Source organism: Sciurus carolinensis, chromosome 3 (genome assembly GCF_902686445.1).
Source record: "Sciurus carolinensis chromosome 3, mSciCar1.2, whole genome shotgun sequence".
In the NCBI taxonomy this organism is placed as follows: domain Eukaryota; kingdom Metazoa; phylum Chordata; class Mammalia; order Rodentia; family Sciuridae; genus Sciurus; species Sciurus carolinensis.
In genome coordinates, this window is record NC_062215.1 from 144,228,934 (window position 1) to 144,253,759 (window position 24,826).

The 24,826-nt window shown below is 34.4% G+C and overlaps 1 protein-coding gene across 1 annotated transcript in view; it reads left to right on the plus strand.

Annotated features, from left to right (window-relative positions):
* The window catches only part of Ccdc150 (coiled-coil domain containing 150), a 113,917-nt gene that overhangs the window by 76,374 nt on the left and 12,717 nt on the right, over positions 1–24,826 (plus strand). The window contains exons 16-21 of the mRNA XM_047546435.1: positions 4,860–4,967; positions 10,151–10,279; positions 11,619–11,788; positions 13,044–13,137; positions 13,888–14,057; positions 17,667–17,793. Coding sequence (XP_047402391.1) covers positions 4,860–4,967; positions 10,151–10,279; positions 11,619–11,788; positions 13,044–13,137; positions 13,888–14,057; positions 17,667–17,793 — 798 coding nt within the window. The remainder of the gene's footprint in view (positions 1–4,859; positions 4,968–10,150; positions 10,280–11,618; positions 11,789–13,043; positions 13,138–13,887; positions 14,058–17,666; positions 17,794–24,826) is intronic.

Here is a 24,826-nt window from a genome sequence, read left to right on the forward strand (position 1 = left end):
CCTAAAAAGAAATAACTCTGACAATTGGACCTCAGAGACAATAGAATAGACTTAAATGAAAGTGATGGGACTATTCTTTTTCTGATTGTGAGTTTTGCCCCCATGGCACCCACAGGGCAAGAAGCCTGCTACACTTGTGACTAAGCCTGTCTTAAACCCACTGTAATGGAAACACAGAAGTCCACGTCAATGGTTCTAAGCCATCAGCATCACCTAGGGAGAGTTTTAAATACTGAGATCTGGAACATGCGTCATGTTTGCCATTTACTTTTAAATGCATCCTAGAAAAAAATAGATTGATGGATTGATATGGAGAATGATAGATGGATAAATATGTGATAAGTAAAAAAAAAAAAAAAACTAATGGTAGAATTTTGTTGGTGGACCAACACATGCTCATAGTAAAATTCAGTCAAATTTTCTGTATGTTTAATTTTTTTCTTAATAAAATGTAAGAATGAGAAATCCCCATGACTAGAATTCCAACCCAGAGTAACTAAGTCAGAATCTTAGGGACTAGTCCTAGACTCCAATACTTTTTAATGTTCCCCAGATGATTCCAGTGTGCAAACATAGCAGAGGGCCATGACTGAATATTTGAAGTGAACCCCAGTTAGGCTTGGCAACTGTAGAACTGACTTGATAGCAATATAACTAGAGGCTTGTCAAACATGTCAGCATTAACCCCATCCTGCCCTGCTTAAGGGGTTTACCTTAGGGTTAGCAGACAAGATAAGACCCAGAAATGGAGGCTATCTGAAAGGCAGTGGATATAAACTATGCTTGTTGAATAATATCACTAGTCTAATAAAAGAGACTACTTGTCTACTATTTATATGCTTTTGATTAATGTTTTAGAGGCTGTGATGCCTTTAAGCATAATTATTTACAACTGTATAACTTCAGGCCCTGGTGCTTTAAGCCTTAAGCTGACATATTCTAAAAGCACTGACTTCATGACATTAGGGAAAGTGCTGTTGTTGCCCATAACTAATGCAAAATAATTTAAGAAACATAGTCAAAACACTAGTTTGCTGTGCGTTCTCTCTCAATTGCATTAAAAATATTGCATAGAATTCATATTATGTAAAAGAATACCTTTTCAGAATTGATTTGATAATGAAATAAATTATTTTAGGTGTTAATTTATACTGCACTTCATATTTAAACATGCTTTGAATTTCATTTTCAGGGTTGTATGGTATCCTGTTATTATAAATGTCACAAAATATTTAATCTTATGTTGATGGATATTTGACTTGTTTCCAATTGCTTGCAAATAATTCTACATGTCTCATGTACTCATATCCAAAAGATTATCTAAGTTAGATATAATTCTTAGAATTACTGGTCATATGGTATCTTAAATTTTACTGGATTGTGTCAAATTTCTCTTGAAATTTTAAAATTGGCGTATGTACCAGATATATTAAACAGGTTCACTAGAGTTGCATGCGTTAACATGGATGAATCTCGTACTAAATACTATTTAGAAATACATATCTAGTGAAAATTTTAAATTAAGAATGATAAACACCAAATCCACCAAATCCAACATAGTAATTAACTCTAGGATGGAGGGGGAGATTTGTAAGAATGTGCTACAGAATTGGGTGTGTGTCTGTGTGTTGCGGGAGATACTGGGATCAAACCCAGGGCCTGGAGTTTGTCAAGCAAGTGTTCTACCACTGAGCTACACACCTAACCCATAGGGTTTCAATTGATCTGGTAATGTTTTATTTTAATTTGAATGGTGGGTAGATGGGATATTACCATATATGTCTGAAAGATTTCCAACACTTTTTAAAATCATTTTTAAATGTGTCAATTTGAGTCCCTTAGCCTTGCAATAATCTGCCATTGGTTCCATCATTTGCACCAACCACCTGGATTCTAAGATGTTAGCAGACTGGCCCTGTAAGCAACTACAAATGTGAACTTACAGATCAGATAAGGGTTTTGTTTTATGTTTTAGTAAACTTTTTCTTGAACTATAATATAATACTCAAAAGAACACAGGATACAGCCTGATGAATTTTTCACAAACTAAAAATCAGCATTCAGATTAAAAAACAGTACATTCCCAACATCCAGAACCTTCTTCCAATAACTATCCCCCACATGGGTAATTATCCATCCTAATTTCGAACACCTAAGATTAGTTTTACCCGTACTTTCACTTTATATATACACAATACATACTTTTTAATGTCATGCTTCTTTAACCCAACATTTCAGTTGTGAGTTTCATTCTTATTTGTTGTGGTGGTTCTTTAGTTTGCATTGCTGGTTGCATGTTGTCCCATTATATGAATATTCGATAAGGGCCTTAAAAAGAAAAAAATTATGCTGTACTGAAATTATCAGTTTGTTGAATGTATTTTCATACTTTTAGTCAAAATGTATAGCTTTGACCATTGCTGTTATTTAAACCCATTATGTCCCGCATTCCATATGTAGGCCCCCATATAAAAATACCAGTGGGATGCTGGGACTTAATGGGTTAACACAGAAGCTCATTTGAAACTATAAATAAGCTAGTGTTATAGGTATGTCCTACTTTATTTTGAATTTACAATGTGTATTGAAGGAAAAAAACCTGGGAATTTTAATTGTATCACTTTAGAATATTTGCATTATAAAACAGACTAAAAGGAAAGTTCCTTTCCATTTCTTAATTATCTAATAGTTTCTATAGTGTTAATATATTTAGTTATATATATATAATTAGAACAGTTAAAACAATATGGTGATATGACCTTGACCTAAATTACTTCTGTTCCTGAGACTGCACTGATAAGATAGTTCTAGGAATAGGGTTGTGGCTTGGTGGTAGAGCACTTGCCTAGCATGCGTGGGGCACTGGGTTTGATCTCAGCACCACATGAATAAATAAAATAAAGGTAGTTCTAGAAACTGCTTGGATTTTAATGATCACAGAAACACCAGACCTCTGAGAGGCAGCAGTATTTATTTGCTTCTGACCCATCCTTCTCTGTTTCTTCCCATTGCAAATGTCCTGAGTTAATTTTTGCCAAATGAGAGACTCCATATAAACATAAAAGTGCTTTATAAATAAGACCATGCTGTCTGCAGTTTCAAGGCATTTTATTGGGCACTCATGGCTCAAGTAGGGTGAATTATCTAAATAATATTGGGGACTAGGACTTTGTATTACTTGAAGAGAGATAAACAGTGGGCTGGGGTTGTGACTCAGTGGCAGAGCACTTGCTTAGCACATGCAAGGCACTGGGTTTGATTCTCAGCACTGCATATAAATAAAATAAAGGTCCATTGCCAACTAACACTGACACACACACACACACACACACACACACACACACACATACACATATAAAAGAGAGGCAAATATGAAAGTCTTTTTAGTCAAACACAGCTCATTTTTCCTTGGGTTCTGTGGGCTAACAGCAGTTTATGTTTAAAATGAAAATAATTGTTGATCAGTACTAGGGATATCATTTTAATTCTGATCCTTAAGTGAAAACCATGATTAATTTTCACTAATGATTTGGAGAGCCACAGCACATTTTATACTGTTATACTGTGGGAAAAGATTGGCAGACACTGACAAAGGTGAAAGAAAGAAGGATCCTACTGATGAAATAAGAGATATTTCCTAAGCCAGACTCAGAAAGTCAAAGGTCAAATGTTTTCTCTTATATGTGGAAACTCGTCTAAAACTGGGGAGAAGGCGGGGGGTGGGGAGGTATTCCATCAAAATAAAAGATGAGGGGAGGTAGAAGAAGGGGATTGAGGAGGAGGAGAGGGACGGGATAAGGGAAACTTAGAATGTTTGAACCTAACTTATATGAATATACTACATTTTATGAATATACTACAGTGAATCATTGTGTATGCCCAGAAGGTACTAATTTTTTAAAAAATATAAAATAGATCATCAATATACTAGATAAAGGAAACAGGGAGGGAAGAGAGGGAAGGTAAGTAAAGTACTGATTTAATTAGAGCAAATTCCATGCATTTATAATTATGTCAGAATAAATCCTAATGTTATGTATAACTATTATGAATCAACAAAAAATTTAAAAAAGAGATTTCCTGTGACAAAGTTTTCTTCTACCCTTCCAAAATAATTTAATATTAGCCCTCACATTTTAACAATTTCCAAAAACCTAGTAGCTAGAGCCAAAAAGGTGTTTGTTCTCCACTAGCAAACAAAATATCAAGAAAAAATTAAATAATGTTTATAAATTTAAAAATATGGATAAATGTTTTCCTAATTCAGGGATAGGCTCAGTAACATTAATTGTTCTTTTACATAAGAGGGCTAAGAGAAAGAAAATATGGAAAAATAGAGAATTTGCATATTTATAAGTATATGCTTATGATTTTTATCCCAGAAAATAATTTTTAAAGAGAAAAATGTATAGTTATCCTTATGGGTTAGTTTTGAAATATAATTGAGTTGAATTCCAGTTATTCAACTTTTTAAATTCTTTGTCAGTAAAACACAAGACTATTTCTACTTCTTGCACATTGACAATTCTAATTACCATATTCAAAGGCTTTTGAATGCCAGGTACCAAAATTCCCTTAAAATTGAAATATATTAATTATAAAATCTCAATGTTAAATTTATACATCATATCCATTTGTGTTTTCCATGAGCAACAGAAACAAAATGAGTAATCTCAGTACATTTAAATAGCTATGCTATACTTTTAACTGTGTTGAAATAGAATTCTTTGCATGATTAGAAAAACTTAAGATTTTTTTTTAAGTTTCAAGTGTCCTCTGTAAATTTTTTGCAAAACTTACCACATCTCCCCCTATCCTTGAAAATTATGAAGCTTATTATATTTCTATCTTCCTTTTAGATAAAAGTTAAACAGCTCGAAGAACAACTGCGTTCTTTTACTGAAACCAGTTTACAGAATGACCATCTTCGCAAGCTGAATAAGGCTCTAGAGGTCAAATATGCTCAGGTATGTTTAATAACTTCAAAAACTGATTGCTGTCAGATTGCTGTTCTCGTTTTAGTTTTTAAGAAATTGTATGATGCCTTTCTCCTCACCTTATCATACAACTCCAGAAAGGTGAATATCCTTTCCTTATTCAACAACCATTTTTAAGCACCTACTATGTACAAGATTCTGCTAAGCCGTAGCAGAATTAAGACATTTAACTTGCTTCTAAAAGGACGTTTAGGAATGTACTTAATAAACTTTATTATAGAATAGAAAGTTATGCCTTTCAGAAAAAATATAGTTTATATTAATGAGCATTCATAGGTAGTATCATCATGATTGGAAGCATTGATAAATGCTTTTGTAAAGGAAGTGGTTTTTGAATTTAAGCCTTAAAAATCTTAGCAGATGGAAGGAACAAGTACCTGTTTTTTGAGTGAGTGATAGGCAAACTTGGAACTCAGTGCCAACAAGGTATACCTGCAACAGACAGAAGCTCACCTGAAGGGAGGTATTAATAGTGAAGATGTTTTCTTATCAGCAAAAGGTGACTGTTGAGGCTGAAATCTTTTATAGGTCACATAACATTTCAACAAATGAATAAAGAAAAGTTAAACAAGCAAAATATATAAAACATTTAGTGAAGAACTTAACCCAGGAATGTGTTACCAAAAAGAAAGTGGTTCTTTTAATGATTACAAATTTACCATGTGTATATTAGATTATTTTAAAAAATATTTAACTCTAGATGTAAGCATGTATAAATTTCTGTGTCTATAATATTTGTGTATATATACCCCCTGTAACCAAGGCACTAGAATATGTCTTCCAGTGGAATACTCATGGAGTTCTAGCTACCGACTGTATCCATGAGTGATGAGGTCACAAAGTTGTAAGAGTGACCTCATTAGATACGCTCTCCTACAGGTAATTTGGTTTAAGGCCTATTTCTTTACTAAGTCATACTTTACAGTGTGATCTCTTTATTCTGAAAGCAAAGGAACACATTTTCAAACATATTTTTTATTGTGGCTGCTTCTTTTTATTGCTGTTTCTCCGAGAGAAACAATTCCTTGAAAAATAAGGCTTAATTTAGTTGATTTTTTTGTTTTGTTTTTAAATGGTGATGCCTCCAAGAAAAAGGAAATCTCCAGAGAGGCCAGCGTCTTCAAAATCCCTTGAAAGCTCTAGGCCTTATGTAAATAATATAAAGGAGAGAACTTCGACAGTTGGTTTGCCCAGTGTTGTTCCAAACTCTGCACGCCGTGTGAGTTTTGCACCTACACTGCCTTCTGTGAGAACGTCTCAGGAGATTGGAGACTCCAGAATCTCTCTAAAGACGCTTTTGAATGCTATTAAAACTATGGAGGGAAGATTAGAAGGCAAAATAGACATTCTTGCCTCAAGACCCTTACTAAATGATGAATCACCAAATTATCTTAAACAGGATTTGGTAAGTGAAGAACACAAATAAAATCTTAGGGAAATTTCAGATTTATAAGAATGAAGAAAGTAGTGATCTAGGAAGATAATACAAAGATATGAGTAACAACAAGGAAATTGATTCTTCACAAATAAAAACTGATGTAAATTGAAACCATTCATGACTGTCAAATAATTTTCATTTGGGTATAGAAAATTTGACTTGAATTACAATTGAGTTTTGTAAAATCTGATTTTTTAAAAATTCAAAATTTCTACCTAATCTCAACATTTGAGCTAAAATGCTTGAATAAATCATGATTTTAAAATAGAAATACATTAATCCATGAATCCCCATGAAATTGAACATTGGAAAATACTTTCCAGAGAAAACTTATTAGGGCATTCATCTTCACTTGATATTTAAAAATAAAAAGTACTGTAGCTGATCTTATGAAATAGACTACTGTTTACTTTGTGTAAATAGTTTTGCTAGCTGCATTTTGTGTGTGTGTGTATGTGTGTGTGTGTGTACATATATCTTAAAAACACTGGTAAAATTTTTAAAACTGTATTCTTCCTTGTATTCTTTGCTAGAACAAAATTCAGTAGATTTTTAGAACCTATGAGTTGGGCACTATTCTGGAATCCTTACAGAAAAAGTTAAAGTATTTTAAATGTCGCAGGTTAAATTTTAAGGAAATATAAACACATTGAGAAAGGTGTGAGAAAAAGACATTCTTGGTTGCTTTTGGGAGCATAAGTGGTACAAATTCCTATGGAGAGCAATTTGGCAATAATTATGACAAAATTAGGCCTCACAATTTAACTTCTAGGATTTTTCTGTACATATTTATTTAGTAGCTTATACACATGACTTGTTTACAAGATTACTTACTGAAGTGTTGTTGGTTAATAGCAAAAGACTGCAAGCAACCAGAATTCCATCAATAAGAAACTAGCTAGATAAATCATATGTATCTATAGCTTATAATCTGCTTCAAGATATGTATATTATTAGGTTAAAACAAGGTTCAGAAATGAAAAGATAATATTTTACTATTTTCATGCAAAAGGGCAGAGAGATAAAGAATATATACATACATATTTATTTGTATATGCATTGTTTTTCTCTAAAATGAATCAATAAGCTGGCAAAATTTTGAGGAAGGATACTGTAGCTGAGAGATTTTTTTCACATTATCTTTTTGTACATTAAAAAATAAGGTGAATATGCTACCTATTCAAATAGTTAACTTATGAACTTTTCATTTTTAATAAAACTGAAAGTCAAGGAGATTGGTCTTTTCAACAAATTGTGCTGGAATAATTGGATATCCATATGTAAAAATAAAAACTATTTGATCCATATATAAAAATTAATTCAAAATGGATCATAGATATAAATGTAAATCCTAAAACTGTAAAGCTAGAAGAAAACATAAAAGGACATCTTTGTGATCTTGGGTTACACAAAGATTTCTTAGATCTGACATCAGAAGCGGAATCCAGAGGGTTGGCTCTATGGTAGAGCTCTTGCCTAGCATGCATAAGGCCCTGGGTTCAATGCCCAGTACTGGGGGAGAAAAAGTCTGATCAATAAAGGAACCGAAGTGGTAAATTGTACTTTATTAGAATTGACATGTGCATTCTTCAAAGACATTAAGAGAAATGAAAAAATGATCAACAGACTTGGAGGAAATATTTATAAACCACAGTTGTGATTAAGGTCTTGTCTCTAGAATGTATTTTTTAAAAATCTCAAATTCATTAAGAAAATTGCCCAATAACAAGAATGGGTAAAATATTTGAGCAGATATTTCAAAAACAGATATATGAATGATAGATAAGCACTTGAAAGATGTTAAACATTTACCACTAGGGAAATGCAGTGAGATATTATCACACACCTATTAGAAGGTCTAAAATTTGAAAACTGATCATACCGAGCGTTAGGATGTAGAGCAACTAGAACTCTGATACATTTCTGATGGGAATGTAAAATAGCACAACCATGTTGGAAGATATTTTGGTACTTTTTTAAAAAATAAGGCATACTAACACTATGTGAACCCTAAGTTGGTTCACTCCTAAGTGCTTCCCAGTAAAAAATGAAAGTGCATGTCTATACAAAGACTTGTATCCAAGTGTTCACAAGCAGCTCTATTTGTAATAGCTTAGATCTGAAAACAACTCAAGTATCCAAGAGGTAAATAGGAAAGTAAATTGAGATATATCCAGATAGATAGAGTACTAAGCAACAGAAAGGAACAAACTATTGATGAATGCAACAAATTGAATCAATCTCAAAATAATTATGAAAGAGTATGTAACAATGATTCCACTTATATAAAATTCCAGGAAATACGAGCTATTGTGACAGAAAACAGATCAGTGCTTGCCTTAGGTTGGGGTGGGGGAATCAGGACAAATGAAGGGGGGGAGATTACAAAAGGACATAAAGAAACTTGTGGGATAATGAAAATGTTCACTATTTTTATTATGGTTTCAAGGATTTATACATGTCAAAACTTCTCAAATTGTACACTTTATATATATGGAGCTTATTGTGTCAGTTACACCTCAGTAAGAGTTTTAAAAGAATATGAATGTGTTATCTGTTCAAGTATTTATTATATTAAAATGTTTAATATTCTTGAAAAGACAGAACTGTAGAGATAGAAAACAAAATTAAGGTTTATCTGGGGATGGATGGGTTTGGAGGGGTGGTAAATGCAAAGAGGTAGCAGAAGGGAAGAAGTGATGATGGAAGTGTTCTTGATCTTGATTATGGTGATGGTCACATGAGCAAGTGTATGGAGTCAGATTACATAGACCTATATATGTGTGCACATGCACCCCTGGGATAAGCACACATAGGTGCATAAAAAGTTAAAAAATGGTGAAAACTGAGTTTTGTAATCTAGTTAATATTAATAGTGTACCAGAGTCAATTTTCTGGTTTCAATATTGAACTACAAAGAACTTTTCAATTAGTTTCCAAACATTCTGTGAGTCTGTAATTATTTTGAGATAAAAAGGGTTTTTTTGATGTTGTGTTAGTTTTTTGTTTTGTTTTGTTTTGTTTTTTTGCTACCAGGGATTGATTGAGCCCAGGGGAGCTCAAGTATTGAGCCATATCCCCAGCTCTTTAATATTTTATTTTGAGATGGTCTTGCCAAATTGTTTAGGGCCTTGCTAAATTGCTAAGTCTGGCTTTGACCTTGTAATCCTCCTATCTCAGCCTCCCGAGTTGCTGGGATTACAGACATACACTTCTGTGCCTGTTAAAGTAATATTTAAAATAGTATAATATCTAAAATGATTGTGTGGATCTACTGGAAGTGTTTCAAAAATATAAAGTTCTAATATTTCTATCTTTCTATTTGTTTATATTATAGATACTAGTTAGTATTTATTTGTCTTGACTTTCATTATATTTATGCATTTACATTTTCAAAAAAGTTTGTTCAGTGATAATCAGTTTCTATTCTATTTTACATTTCAGCTTCATAATCTTACTCTATTCTTATGTTTTCATGCAGAGTGACTAATATGTTCCGTTTGCCTGTGTTTTTTCACACAGATTTTGTTATTTTTGCAGTTTCCTACAAAGGGATAAGCAGCTAATAAAGATGTAATTTATTTATTATAATAGTGAATAAACATTTAATCAAGCATCTTAAGTTTGGTTTCTAAATGGCTGTAATGTATCTTATTATCATCACTGATTTATCATGTTTTAGAAAGTTGTTTATTGTTTCTATTTTTTTATTAAGGTGAAATCCATTCTTGAAAAAAATGAAGAAGAGCTATCCCAAGCTGTGAAGTGTCGAGATGCAGTCCTGCAAGAGAGTCATAAGTTGAAAGGGGACTTGGAGGCTTTGGAGGACAGGGAAAGCAAGAAGGCAAGGCGTCCCTCTTTTCTGAAAATTTGTCACTAGGATGAAGTGCTTATGAAACCTTTCATGAGCTGTATTCCTGATCATCTTGTTTTCGTTAGTAAAAGGAATGAGGATTGATCAGAGGAAGAGTTCTTTTTATAGAAGATAACTTTATTATAGTTTTTATACAATTCCCATAAAGATATATTATGTAACTCCAGTGTTTTTAACTGTCTTAAAAGAATCAAAAATTCTAATTTTTCTTTTAAAATTCATCTGACCTTGGTAATATTAACCTTCATATTTAGGTTTCATTAATGTGATATAACAGTACTATGATACTTTCTCTTTAACATTCCTGTGATGTGTGCCTAGTGGGAACAGAAGTCATATACCAAACTTCTTTTTTTCTAACATTTTTATTTTTAATTGAGACACTATAATTGTATATATTTGTGCCATTCTGTATGACATGTATGTCATATGTAATAATAAGAGTGAGGTAATTGACATCTTTATTACCTTAGATATTATCATTTATTTGTGTTGGGAGCATTCAGAATCCTCTCCATGAGCCATTTTGAAATATTCAACTAGTTGTTGTCAACCATAGTTATCCTGCTGTGCTTACCACATTAGGAGTGTTTCCTCCTATCTAGCTGCACTCCTGACCTGTTAACCATCCCATCTCCATCCCTGTTTCCCCTCATCCTTCCAGGTTTTGGTAATCACTATTCTAATCTATGCTTTTGTGAGATCAACTTCTTAGTTTCCACATATAATGAGAACATATAGTATTTGCCTTTCTGTGCTGATATTAGTTCACTTAATTTTCTTCAGTTCCACCCATGTTGCTACAAATGATAGAACTTCATTATTTTTATTACTGAATAATATTCTACTTCCACATTTTCTTTGTCCTTCATCCACCACATTCCAAACTTCTTGAGAGCACATACTAGATTTGCCTCCCTGCAGAGAGCTGTGAGCTGTATCCTCCTTCAGCAGCTTCCAATTTCTCCTGCATTTCCACAAAGAGATAATCTTGGTGGATTTCAGATAAGTTCTCTTCTAATCCCATCAGAAGACAGCTAAGCATACCACCTGGGATCACCCCTGAACCTAAGAATTTGTTGATCTCATTATCTCTGGTTAATGTGTGTGCTGTGTCATGACAATAGTCTACCATGTTTTCTGTAGGATCTGGGGTCTACTTTTCTTTCTCTCAAAGTCACAGTAACTTTGGTCATTCCTTTCAGTGTTCTACCATTCCTGTTTTATATCCTCTTTCCTAGGAGTAATGAGACACACAAGAGTAACCAGAAAGGATCAAAAGTGTTTGTCTTGTTTCATTTTCTTTTAGGTAGGAAACTTTCAGCGACAATTGGCAGAGGCTAAAGAAGACAACTGCAAAGTCACAATCATGTTAGAAAATGTGCTGGCTTCTCACAGTAAGATGCAAGGTGCTCTAGAGAAAGTACAGATAGAACTTGGGCGAAGGGATTCAGAGATTGCAGGCCTCAAGAAAGAAAGGTACCTGTGATTATTTTTCTGTCCTTGATATTGCTGCATTGTACTACAAAGGAGTGTTCAGTGAAAACTTATGAAGTCACTTTATACCACTTCCTTCATGAAAGACTACTAAAATGCAGTTTAAAGAACTAGCAAATTAAGGGAAAACTGGAATTAGTAGTGAACATGATTTCTAAAAATTTGAAATTGCCATATTTTGCTGTGATATGAAGAATCATGATGTATTGCTGTTTTATGTTTGTTGCTTTCTGCACATTTTAAACCTAATTCTACCCTTGGCTCTATGAATAGTAATTGTTGAGATAATTGAAGCTAGACGGGGATGTAGCTCAGTGGTAGATAAAGCACTTATGTACCATGTTTGAGGCCCTAGGTTTGATCCTCAGGACCAGGAAAAAGAAAAAAAATATATATATATATGTATGTATGTACATGTATATAAATAAATATATATAAATTAAATATATATATTTATAAACATGTTTATATAATATATAAATATATGTGACTACTTTAGTTTGACATATTTATTTATTACTATTCCATTTCAAGATTAAAAATTATTTTGGATGAATCATTCTGAGAACTAATTATTTCTAGCCATGTTTTATTAATAAACTCTTCTTTGTTTTAAAAATTATATAAAATTTCCCTTTGGGTTAAAGAGCAAATGACCTGAGCCTAACAGGGCTTCTAAAATACATCATGTGTATCAGTGGTACATGTTGCCTCTGTGTTCTGAGAGAAAAGTGGGATTTTACTTTCTTCATTGTGCTTATTTTTTTTTTTTTACATATTGTGAAAATATATTACCTTTGCAGTAAAACCAAAAGTCAAGAGGACAGTATTAAAAATATTGTTTGCCATTCACAATAAATTTCTAAGTAACTTTGTATTTAGAGGCAAAAATCTCATCAGCAAAATAATCCTAGTAAAAGTGATGAGTTTTTTTATAACTAGTGATATATGTAGTATAAAACTATCAGCCTATTAGAAATATGTATTTATAGATTAATGCATTAAGCCAAATTGAATCATAGATGGGACAAGTTATCTAATTCCTTAGGAGCCTTAGTTTCTTACTCAAGCTAAGACTGTAATTGTCATCTACCAACTGTCAGATATTTTGAGCATTTGTGCATACTATGCTTGATGCTCTTTGAGCTTCTTAGAAGAGTGTCCCAAAACTCCCAAGTGGTATAATTCTTAGATGAGTCTTTTCTGGAGTCACTCTTCTTGTGCTTTTTATTTTTAGGGCTCTAAATCAACAGAGGGTGCAGAAGCTAGAAGCTGAAGTGGACCAGTGGCAGGCCAGAATGCTTGTTGTGGATGCACAGCACAGCAGTGAGGTAGAGGCCAGGTGTTTAAAGATGATAATATTGAGCTTTTTTGTTTTATTGGGATGTTACTGTTTGAGAAAAATGAAGTGAAACAATCAGGTAAATTTCTTTTTCACTCAAGTCTGAGTTTTGGTCAGTGACATATTTACAAATAGGAAATGAACCTGAAGCTTTCCAATGAGTCATGTATTGGCAATCCAGGAACATAATTATGACTAATATTCTTTTGTCTTGTATGGTCCAGTCTTTCCACTTAATGTATAAATATATTTCAGAAGCTAAAAGACTTAGAAAATAACATAATCTCAAAAGTAGCTGGAGTGATCCCTCTGTTAATCACAAACACGTGTGCACATACATGAATGTGTATCTGCACATGGATATTTAATATCATTAAGACTTTTTGGAAGAATATATAAGAAATAGTTGCCAGTTTTTATCTCTCCTAAGGAATGAGACCAGAAGGTGATAGGATTGGGAAGAGGAATTACAGTTAAAAATTTAAAGATAAATTAAGCTGACTCTGTTTTCCAAAATTCTCTGGTGACCACTGGAATATAGCCTTCCCATTGCCTTCTAAGAGTCTCCTAAGCAATCTCTAATAAGTTCTCACTTATATTCCAGGCACCTGGAATCTGTTCCTGGTTCCAACTAATTATTTCAGTGGCACTTTGAGGATACAGTGTAAGGAATGAATGTACCGTGTGATGGGCTTCTTGCATCTATTACAATGGCATTAAAAACACCCCTCTCTTTCAGATGGAGCCTCTCCACAAAGCTCTAGAAATATCAAGAGAAGACAATAGGAAACTGGCCATGAGCCTGGAGCAAGCTCTCCAGACAAATAATCATCTGCAGTCTAAGCTAGATCACATTCAAGAAAAATTGGAAAAAAAAGAACTTGAGCGGCAGAATTTGGAAACCTTTAAGTAAGGACAGTATAGTCACAGTAAACTTGGGAAAGAGCCTCTAGAAAAGTAAGACCACTTATTTACACAAGCCAGTTAAACCCTTTTCTCCCACTTTGAGCTAGCACTCCCAGCCAAACCATGGTAAGAAATCAGGCATAGCTGATCACCTGCAGATAACAGCTGGTTGGAGCATCCCCATTTGGCTTTCCTTTTCACCTTTTCCCTCACCCATTGTCAAGATGCTTCCTTATGTGAGGGTTAAACAAAAATTTAAAGAATATTGGTTGGGAGTGATACTTGTATTTGTTTCTGCCAGGCTTATGCATCCTTTCGAAGCATGATTTGGATAAGGAATAAGCAGACTGTGTGGGACTAGCATGGAATAACTCCATCTAAGTAGATGTTAAACCATTAATTATTTTCAATTTTTACCTGAAATTAGTTAGATCAAGCCATCAAGTTCAGGTCAAGCCACTTAAGTTTTGTCTTAAGTTAAACCTAGATAAATATGACTTAGATACTAATATTAATATTAAATGAAAATTTTTACCTAAGGGAAATGCAGCATGCATGTTGATCATTGTCCTTTTAAGTTAGTGTACATGTTGATATAGGAGATAGGAATGAGCTGAAGCAGAAATGGTATTTTTCATATATGTGATCTGTGCAAATTTTATATTCTGATAAAATGTTAACAGTTACTGCCTCAGGACTACTCAGTATTAGTTAAAACAATATCGTGTTTATGTAGTGGTTGGCAGAATCATTTAAAAACCCTTCAGTAGCCAGGCACAGTGATGCACACCTGAAATCCTAGCAACTTGGGAGGATGAGGCAGGGGGATCATAAGTTTGAGATCAGTCTCAACAACTTATCAAGACTCGGTCTCAAATTAAAATACTAAGGACTGGGGATGAGTTCAATGGTAGAGTGCCCCTGGGATCAGTCCCCAGTACCAAAACCAAACCAAAACAAAACAAAAACCCAAAGGTCTCAATGACAGCTTAGGTAAGTATGATTTAGATGGCTAATAAATTATTTCAAACCCTGAAAATGTTTCAGTTGACCATAAAATATAATCCCTCCTACCACTGCTAGAATTATTTTGGCAGGATCATTTATAGGAAAAGGGTGAGCTGAAAGTCAGAGGTCTCCTCACAGCATTTGCTTCAGAATTTACCTTTATGTCACTGCTTTAAAATAGTTCCTGTTTTCATCATGATTCACAGAAGATCTGTAAACCTCTTGAAATTATGCGTATTGTACTTACCTATGCCACACTCAGGAAGAAAGACCAAATTTGGAATATTATGTTTTAGACATGTTGGTTTTGAGGTGAAGAAATGGAGGCCTAATTCTGATAAGAGGTTACTAGTTGAAATTCATCTCTACAAAGATGAAAGCTGATGCCTTTGAGCAGTTAGTGTGCCCAGGGAGAAGTCTAGGAAGAGAACCAAGGTCAGAACTTGGAGATCTACTGCATTTCAGGGGGAAGGAACAAAAGCCAGAAAAGGAGGCAAAGAAAGAATCTAGAGGATGTAGACTCACTCTAGGCAGAAATGAGTGAGTCATATGCTGCTGAGTGGCAAAAAGATGAGACCAGAGACAGAGCACTGAACTTTGCAACTGGTATCTGCAGAATATCCTCCAGTTAGCCAATTTCTGTTCATCTAGAAGATTAAAAAGAGTAAGTGATTGATGAGAAAAGGTAGTGGTGAAGAGAAAGATTGAATAGTAGCTCATGAAGAAAAGTAGTAGATGAAGAAAAGCTATTCTGCTAAGGTCTTATTTTAGGATAGGAGGACCTGGAGCATGATTAAAGAGTAGGAGGAATAATCCTATAGAAATGGATAAAAACAGGAACAAAGAAAAGTAGAGGGTTTATCATTGAAATTGAGGTTGTGCATTTCTTCCTCTGAGATCAGAAGGAAAGAAGAGAAGGTGGTTCATTATTCAGAGAATTAGAGGTTGATGGTCTGATAATTTCCTTAGAAGAAATTAAGAGCAAATTGAATAAATTCTAGAGATCTATATAGCATAGTGCCTGTAGTTTCAATTCCATATTATTTACTTAAACTTTGTTAAGAGGGCAGATTTTATGTTGGGCATTTTTGAGGTGAGGATGAAAGTGAAAGTTAATTTGATTTAAGATATTAAAATTTAAAGTTAATAAAAACTCAAATTACATTTGAAAAATACAAATTACATTTAATAAAATTTAGAATTTTTAGGACTAGACGATTGTAGCTGATGTGTATTATGTGCTCATTATGTGCTTACTGTTAGGCTGAGCACTTCCTTTTGTACTATGATTATTGATGGTAGGTACTGTTTTTATTCCCATTTTCAGATAAGGAAACAGGCATAGAAAGATCTTGTTAGAGCTGGGATTTAGATCTAGGTGGCAGAAGACTGACTCTAAAACCCCTAGTCTTCATCACTTTGCTATAATAAGCACAATAAATTTAAAGACAATTTAGAAAGTCGTTAAGAAAATCAGAATACAATATATACTACACAAATAATGGTTTATTCCCTTTATATATCTCCATATATTTTTTTGTCCATTTTTTAGATTGGGGTGGATGTAGGAAGAATGTGAGAATGTAATAAATAACAAAATAGTCATCTCTCTTGACTTCAAATTTCCCATCTGTTTATGTGGTGCCATTAGAACAAGTGTCAACAACTTTTTTGATATGACGTGCCAAAGTTGATTGCCATGTTCCCACCTGAGGACCAGGAAGTGAGGGTGGGGTACAGTTGCAGGTCTCTCCTGCAAAACTTCAGGTCTCATTCTATAGACTAAGCCAAGTGGACAAGCTGAGTCCATTAGCAGGGATACTTTTAGAGGCACAGGAGGAATATGTATGTGTCATCCAAACAAACACAAAAGATGCTCAGGAGGATAGGGAGCAAAGGAAGATTTCGCAGCAAGGCAGGCTCCTCTTGCCTTTGAGAAATACAGGTAATCATGGAATAGTGCCATACTAAGGCATTAATATGAGAAGGCAAATCAGAGAAGATTAAAACTAGAAGAAGCCTTGCTGTTGTTTATGTTCTTTCTTTTTAAACCTTTTTTGGAGTCACCTATACTTGTGTAAGAGTCAAAAACTATGGATTCACACCCCCACACAACATTTCCATACCATTTCAGGGAATTTCAGTATCTTCAGAAGCCTAATCATGGATCTTGACCAAGGAACCCAAGTTAAGAATGCTGATCTAATATAAGGCTCTCACTTTAAAGATCAGGAAATAATAACAACTGGAAGTTAAAACTTTAAGGAGTGAGTAGCTGATAGCAAAAAAATATGATAAAATGAAAGCAAGTATCTCTAAGTATGATGACTTCCACTAATATTTCTCCTGAGTATGATTTATTTCACTCTTTTGGATGAATCTCTTAATACAGATGGACATATTGGGCTGTTGTTTTTTTTTAATACTGCAAGTAAATGGACCTTTTTCCTTAATGAATTCTAAATCAATGAGATTCGACTGAAAACTGATCTGCTCATTTGTAAATCACACACATTTTGGAGAGTTGTACATTCCCCTCCAAATCTTTCATGCCTCCTAAGATGGTTTCTAAAGCTGCTTTATTATCTGTCTTCCTCAAAACAGAGAACATATGGCTGAGGAGTCCAAAGTAGAAGCAGAGTTGCATGCTGAACGCATAGAAGCTCTAAGAAAACAGTTTCAAACTGAGAGAGACACTGCAAAGAAAGCAGCACAACGGGAAATTACTGAGGTATTAAGTGACAAAGTTTCTCTCTAGGTGAATACCTTTTAAGAGGGTAACTAGCTAAAGGATTTCAGAGGACAACTGCAGTTGTTCTTTGGCTCTTCTCATTCTCCTCTGATTAGCAAGTAAGATATAATTTAGCCATCTCTGTGTTGTTTGTAAAGCAGAACTTTCTGATACACAATTCTCTGCCCAGGGAAAGAGTGCCTTGATGAGAGCTTTTCCATCAGAGAGCAAAAACTGAGCAGGACAGAGGAATGAGAAGACCGCCATCTGACAGAAATCTAGTCACCTGTCTCAGTTCATTTAACCAGCATCCATTGTGCATCTACCTGCTTCAGAAAGCCACAGAATGAAGCAGTAGGAGATATAGTCCCTGTTCTGGTGTGTGCTAAATAACCCTGGTTTAATCGTGATCTCCACTCTGGTCATGAGAGAAACGGGGAAAACATCAGAGAACTTTTCTTGGTTAGCTAGAGACAATGCACAGTTTTGGAGGAATTCAAAGTAACAAAGTTTATTTTAGGCTGGTTGGGTGCTAGAAGACAGGAAACTTAATGAAAGTATAGCTTTAAGTCTGGTGGAAAGGCAGGGCTGGACACCATCTGTAGGAGCCTATGCAAAGCTGAGTTACAAAACCCAACAGGACATAAGCAAATGAGAAGGAACCTCTCTGATTAGAGGCTTTGGAAATGTTAGAGGAAGAGTGGTGAGCATAGATGGACCAGCTGATTGTTGGCCTCACCTACTAGACAATTTGATGTGAACTGTTAGGTAAAAATGAAATGATACAGGTGTCTGAGCAAAGGGATGATCTAAGAACAATTTTAGGATGTTAATGTGACAGTAGTACAGAGTAGTGAAGAATGCAGAGAAACCATAGGCATGGAGAGTCAAGAAAACCATAGCAATTAATTTGGGAATTGATGATTAGGGCCAAGCCAAAGAGTTCTCTTGAAAATATAGAAGGATTAAGTCAACCATTTTAATAGAAAAATCATCAGACATTAAATGTGTCATGAACATGGAGAGTAAGGAATTAAAAAAACCATTCCAAGAGTTGATTAGGATGACTAGTGTGAGTTTTTCCAAATTTGTTAGCTTTAGTAATTGCCATTGACAGATATCAATCACAAATCAATATAGATATATAGAACAGTTTTATAAGTTGCAAAATGCAACATAAATATAAATATTATAAAGAACAAATTTAGTGGGAAACAAAAAGGCTCACTAAATGTAGAAAGGTACCTTTAGTCAGTGGTCGTTGTTCAAAATGTTTATGAAACTGGAATCCTTTTAACAACAAGGGTCAGCGAGATGGTGAAGTTGTAAGAAGACCATCTGGGAACAGTGAAAATGTGACATGGGTGAGCAGGTAGCAGCAGCAGTGGTTCATGCACAGTGCTTGAGTCCCAGTTCTGCCTCTTATTAGCTGTGTGTTAATTGACTCTTAAGTGACTTAACTTCTGAGTCTTAGTTTTTCCAGTCACAAAATAGAATTTGTCATAACTATGTATCAGGTTTCTTTTAAGAATTAAGTTGAAAAGTATTTGTGAAATAATTATCATACTGCCTAAACATAAGTACAAAGTGAGTAGTGATTTGGAGGCTTATCTAGTTTTAGACAGAGCAGTGATTAATGTAGCAGTAGACTAACAGGAAGTTGGTTGGGTGCTGATAGAAGACTGTGGTGTAAAGTTAGGATCTAAAGGAAGAAACTAGTTTGGGAGGAAATGGTACAGATAGTCTTGACTTCATTCCTTATGTTCAGCACCACATCCTAGAGAATACTGCCTTCCTATCATCTCCCTTCTCAGGCGCCTCTTCTTTTTAAAGTGTAAGTGGCATTGAATTAAAAGAACATTAGGAGGAGGGAGATTCATAAGAGTGTTTTAGTAATCACCATGCTATTTTTCCCCAAGAGAAAAACTTAAAATTCTTAAGAACAAAAAGCAATATTTTTATTCTAATTAGTTATACATGATAGTAGAATGTATTTTGACACATTATACATGTATGGACTGCTCATTCTTCTGGTTATACATGATGTAGAATTACATTGGTCACATAATCATGCACATAGGATAGTAATGTCCCATTCATTCTACTATCTTTCCTAGTCCCATTCCCCCTGCCTTCCCTTCATTCCCCTTGATCTGATCCAAACTATTTCTATTCTTTCTTAAAACCACCCCCCTTATTGTGAACTAGCATCCGCATATCAGAGAAAACATTTGGCTTTTGGTTTTTTGGGATTGGCTTCTTTCACTTAGCATGATATGCTGTAGTTCCATTCATTTACTTGCAAATGCCATAATTCTGTTCTTCACTATAACTGAGTACTATTCCACTGTGTACCTATATCACATTTTCTTTAACTATTCATCTGTTGAAGGGCACCTAGGTTGATTCCATAATTTAGCTACTGTGAATTGAGCTGCTATAAACATTGATGTGGAGGTGTCACTGTAATATGCTGATTTTAAGTCCTTTGGGTATATGCCGAGGAGTGGAATAACTAGGTCAAATGGTGATTCCATTCCAAGTTTCCTGAGGAATCTCCATACTGTTTTCCAGAGCGGTTGCACCAGTTTGTAGCCACATCAGCTCTCTGCCGTGGCCTGTGTGGAGAGGGAATAGGTAACCCTCAGAGGTGTGGGACAACTGAAAATAAAATCTAGAAAAGTTATATTAAGAAATAAAGCAGGGCCTGGGGTTGTAGCTCGGTGGTAGATCACTTAACCTAGCATAAGTGAGGCACTGGGCACAATTCTCAGCACTGCATATAAATAAATAAATAAAAATGAAGGTCCATCGACAACTAAAAAAAATAATTTAAAAAAGAAAGCAAAAACCACAGAAAATATTTTTTGAAGAGGGTGCTTGACTGGTGGAAGAGGCCTGATGGGTCTGAAGCTAACAAGGGGAAAAACCCTCGAATGCTTTACTTATAATGAAACACACCAAAGGCGTTTATGGTGAGGGAGGGGTTCTTTGAGGTAAATAAGAAGTGAGAAGCTGTGGGGAAGTTGGCTTGATTGGGAACTTAGCATTTGCACAGTAATTCTTCCTCCTCCAGGTAGCTGGTGCCACAAGGCTAGTTGGAGCACTTGTGTTTCTCTCCACGTCCAGGGAGTTGTGTTTGAACCTGGGACTGTCTGAGCCAATACATTCCGCAGTATCACAGAATCCACTCTGAGCAGGACATCTGCCAAAGCAACCGAGCAATCTCAGATTGGTGAAATTGCACTGAGAGTTCTCCGAAGGGCTTACCTCCATTTTGGAGTTGGCTCAGACATGCCCAGTTCATTCGCTGCTTCCAATAACCAGCAATGTATGAGTGTACTTTTTTTCCCCACATCCTTGCCAACATTTATTGTTTCTTGTATCCTTGATAATTGCCATTCTGACTGGAGTGAGCTGAAATCTTAGTTTAGTTTCAATTTGCATTTCTGCTGAACATTTTTTCATATATTTGTTGACTTATCATATTTCTTGTTTTGTGAAATGCCTGTTCAGCTAGTTTCTTAGCCCATTTATTGATTGGGTTGTTTTCTTGATGTTAAGTTTTTGAGTTTTTTATATTATCCTGGAAATGGGTGCTCTATCTGAGGTGCAGGTGGCAAAAATTTTCTCCCATTCTGTAGGCTCTCTCTTCACATTGTTGATTGTTTCCTTTGCTGTAAAGAAGCTTTTTAGTTTAATTCCTTCCCATTTATTGATTCTTGATTTTACTTTTTGTACTTAGGAGTCTTGTTAAGGAAGTCAGTTTCTAAACCAACATGATGTAAATTTGGGCATACTTTTTTTTCTAGTAGGTGCAGGGTCTCTGTTCTAATGCCTAAGTCCTTGTTCCACTTTGAGTTGAGTTTTGTGCAGGGGTCTAATTTGAGAATAGGAGTCTAATATCATTTTGCTACATTTAGATTTCCAGTTTTCCCAGTACTACTTGTTGAAGAAGCTATCTTTTCTACAATGTATGTTTATGGTGCCTTTATCTAGTATCAGATAACCATATTCATGTGGGTTTGTCTCTGTGTCTTCTATTCTGTACCATTGATCTATGTGTCTGTTTTGGTGCCATTACTATGCCATTTTTGTTACTGTAGCTCTGTAGTATAATTTAAGGTATGGTATTGTGATGTCTCCTGCTTCACTTTTCTTGCTAAGGATTGCTTTGGCTATTCTGGGTCTCTTATTTTTCCAAATGAATGTCATGACTGCTTTTTCTATTTCTCTGAAGAATGTCACTGGGATTTTAATAGTAATTGCATTAAATCTGTGTAGCACTTTTGGTAGTATGACTATATTGACAACATTAAATTCTGCCTATCCAAGAACATGGGAGAACTTTCCATCTGCTAAGTTCTTCATTAATTTCTTTCTTTAGTATTCTGTAGTTTTCATTGTAGAGGGTCTCATCTCTTTTGTTAGATTGATTCTCAAGTATTTTATTTTATTGTGAATGGAGTGGTTTTCCTAATTTCTCTTTCAGCTTTTTCATCATTGGTGTGTAGGAATGCAATTGATTTATGGATGTTAATATTATATCCTGCTACTTTGCTGAATTCATTTGAGTTCTAGAAGTTTTCTGGTGAAGTTTCTTGGTTCGTCTAAATGAAAAATCATGTCATCAGCAAATAGGGATAGTTTGAGTTCTTCTTTTCCTATTTGTATTCCTTTAATTTATTCCTTTTGCCTAATTGCTCCGGCTAGCATTTCAAGGACTATGTTGAATAGAAGTGGTGAAAGAGGGCATCTCTGTCTTGTTCCAGTTTTTAGGAAGAATGCTTTCAGTTTTTCTCCATTTAGAATGTTGGCCTTGGGTTTAGCATAACTTTTATGGTGTTGAGGTGTGTTCCTATTATCCCTATTTTTTCTAGTGTTTTGAACATGAATGGTTGCTACATTTTGTCAAATGATTTTTCTGCATCTATTGAAATAATCATATGATTCTTGTCTTTAAGGGTATTGATGTGATGAATTACATTCTTTGACTTCCAGATGTTGAACCAACCTTGCATCCCTAGGATGAACCCCACTTGATCATGGTTATACTACCTTTTTAATATGTTTTGTATGCAATTTGCCAGTATTCTACTTAGAATTTTTGTATCTATGTTCATCAGGAATATGTCTGAAGTTATCTTTCCTTGATGTATCTTTGTCTAGTTTTGGTAGGGTGATACTAGCTTCATAGAATGAGTTTGGAAGGGTTCCCTCCTTTTCTATTTCATGGAATAATTTGAGGAGGATTGGTGTTAATTCTTCTTTAGAGGTCTGTTAGAACTTGGTTGAGAATCCATCTGGTCCTTAGCTTTTCTTAGTTTTAAGCTTTTGATGGTATCTTCTGTTTCATTGCTTGAAATGATCTTTTTAAATTGTATGTTTTCCTCATTCAGTTTGGGAAGGTCATCTGTCTCTAGAAATTTATCGATGTCTTCAAGGTTTTCTATTTTATTGCAATACAAATTTTCAAAATAATTTCTGATTATCATCATCTGTATTTCAGTGGCATCCATCATGGTATTTCCTTTTTCATCATAAATTTTAGTAATGTGAGTTCTCTGTCTGTCTCTCTTGGTTAGCTTGGCTCTAAGGGTTTATCAATTTTGTTTATTTTACAAAGAACCAACTGTTTGTTTTGTCCATTTTTTCAGTTGTTTCTTTTGTTTCAGTGTCATTGATTTCAGCTCTGTTTTTAATTATTTCCTGTCTTCTGCTTTTGGTGTTGATTTGTTCTTCTATTTCTAGGGCTTTGAGACACAATGTTAGGTTATTTATTTGTTGACTTTCTATTCTTTTAAGGAAATGAACGCAATACACTGAACTTTCCTCTTAGAACTGCCTTCATAGTGTCCCAGAGATTTTCATGTATTGTGTTGCTATTCTCATTTAATTCTAAGTATTTTTTTTAAATTTCATCCCTGATTTCTTCTACTATCCATTGGTCCTTCAATAGTGTGTTTTTAGTCTCAAGGTGTTAGGAGTAGCTTCTATTTTTTATCATTGATTTCTAATTTCATTCCATTATAATGTGATAGAATGCAAGGATTATCTCTATTTTTTTGTATTTGCTAAGAGTTGCATTGTGGCATAAGATAAGGTCTATTTCAGAGAAGGATCTGTGTGCTACTGAGAAGAAAGTATATTTGATCATTGATGGATGAAATACTCTATAATGTCTACTAAATCTAAAGTATTGATTGTATTATTGAGTTCTATACTTTATTCAGTTTTTACTTGACGGATATATCCAGTGATACTAGCAGTGTGTTAATGTCACCCAGTATTATTATGTTGTGGTCTGTTTGATTCTTGAAATTGAGAAGAGTTTGTTTGATATACATAGATGCTCCATTATTTGGGGCATAAATATTTAAAATTGTTATATCTTGTTGACATATAATTCCTTTAAGCAGTATGAATTGTCTTCTTTGTCTCTTCCAATTAACTTTGGCTTGAAGTACACTTTATCTGATATGAGGATAGAAAACCCCTGCTTATTCAGGCAACCCATGTGAGTGATATTGTTTTCCCCATCCTTTCACCTTTAGTCTGTGGATGTCTTTGCCTATGAGGTGAGTCTCTTGGAGACAGCATATTGTTGGGTCTTGTTTTTTAATCCAGTCTTCCAGTCTATGTCTTTTGATTAATGAGTTTAGGCCATTAATATTCAAGGTTATTATTGAGATATGATTTGTATTCCCAGCCATTTTGGTTTATTTCTGGTTTTTAATTTGTATTAGTTTCTCCTTTGATTGACTGTTCCTTTAGTGTAGTTTCTCCCTTTGCTGGTTTTCACTTTTTTTTTTCATTTATCTTAATGAAATATCATTTTGAGTATGTTTTGTAGTGTAGACTTTCTAGTTGTGAATTCTTTAACTTTTGTTTATCATGGAAGATTTTTATTTCATCTTCAGATCTGAAGCTTAGTTTTACTGGGTATAGAATTCTTGGTTGACATCCATTTTCTTTCAGAGCTTGGTATATATTATTCTAATATTAGGGTCTGGGTTGAGAAATTAGCTGAGAT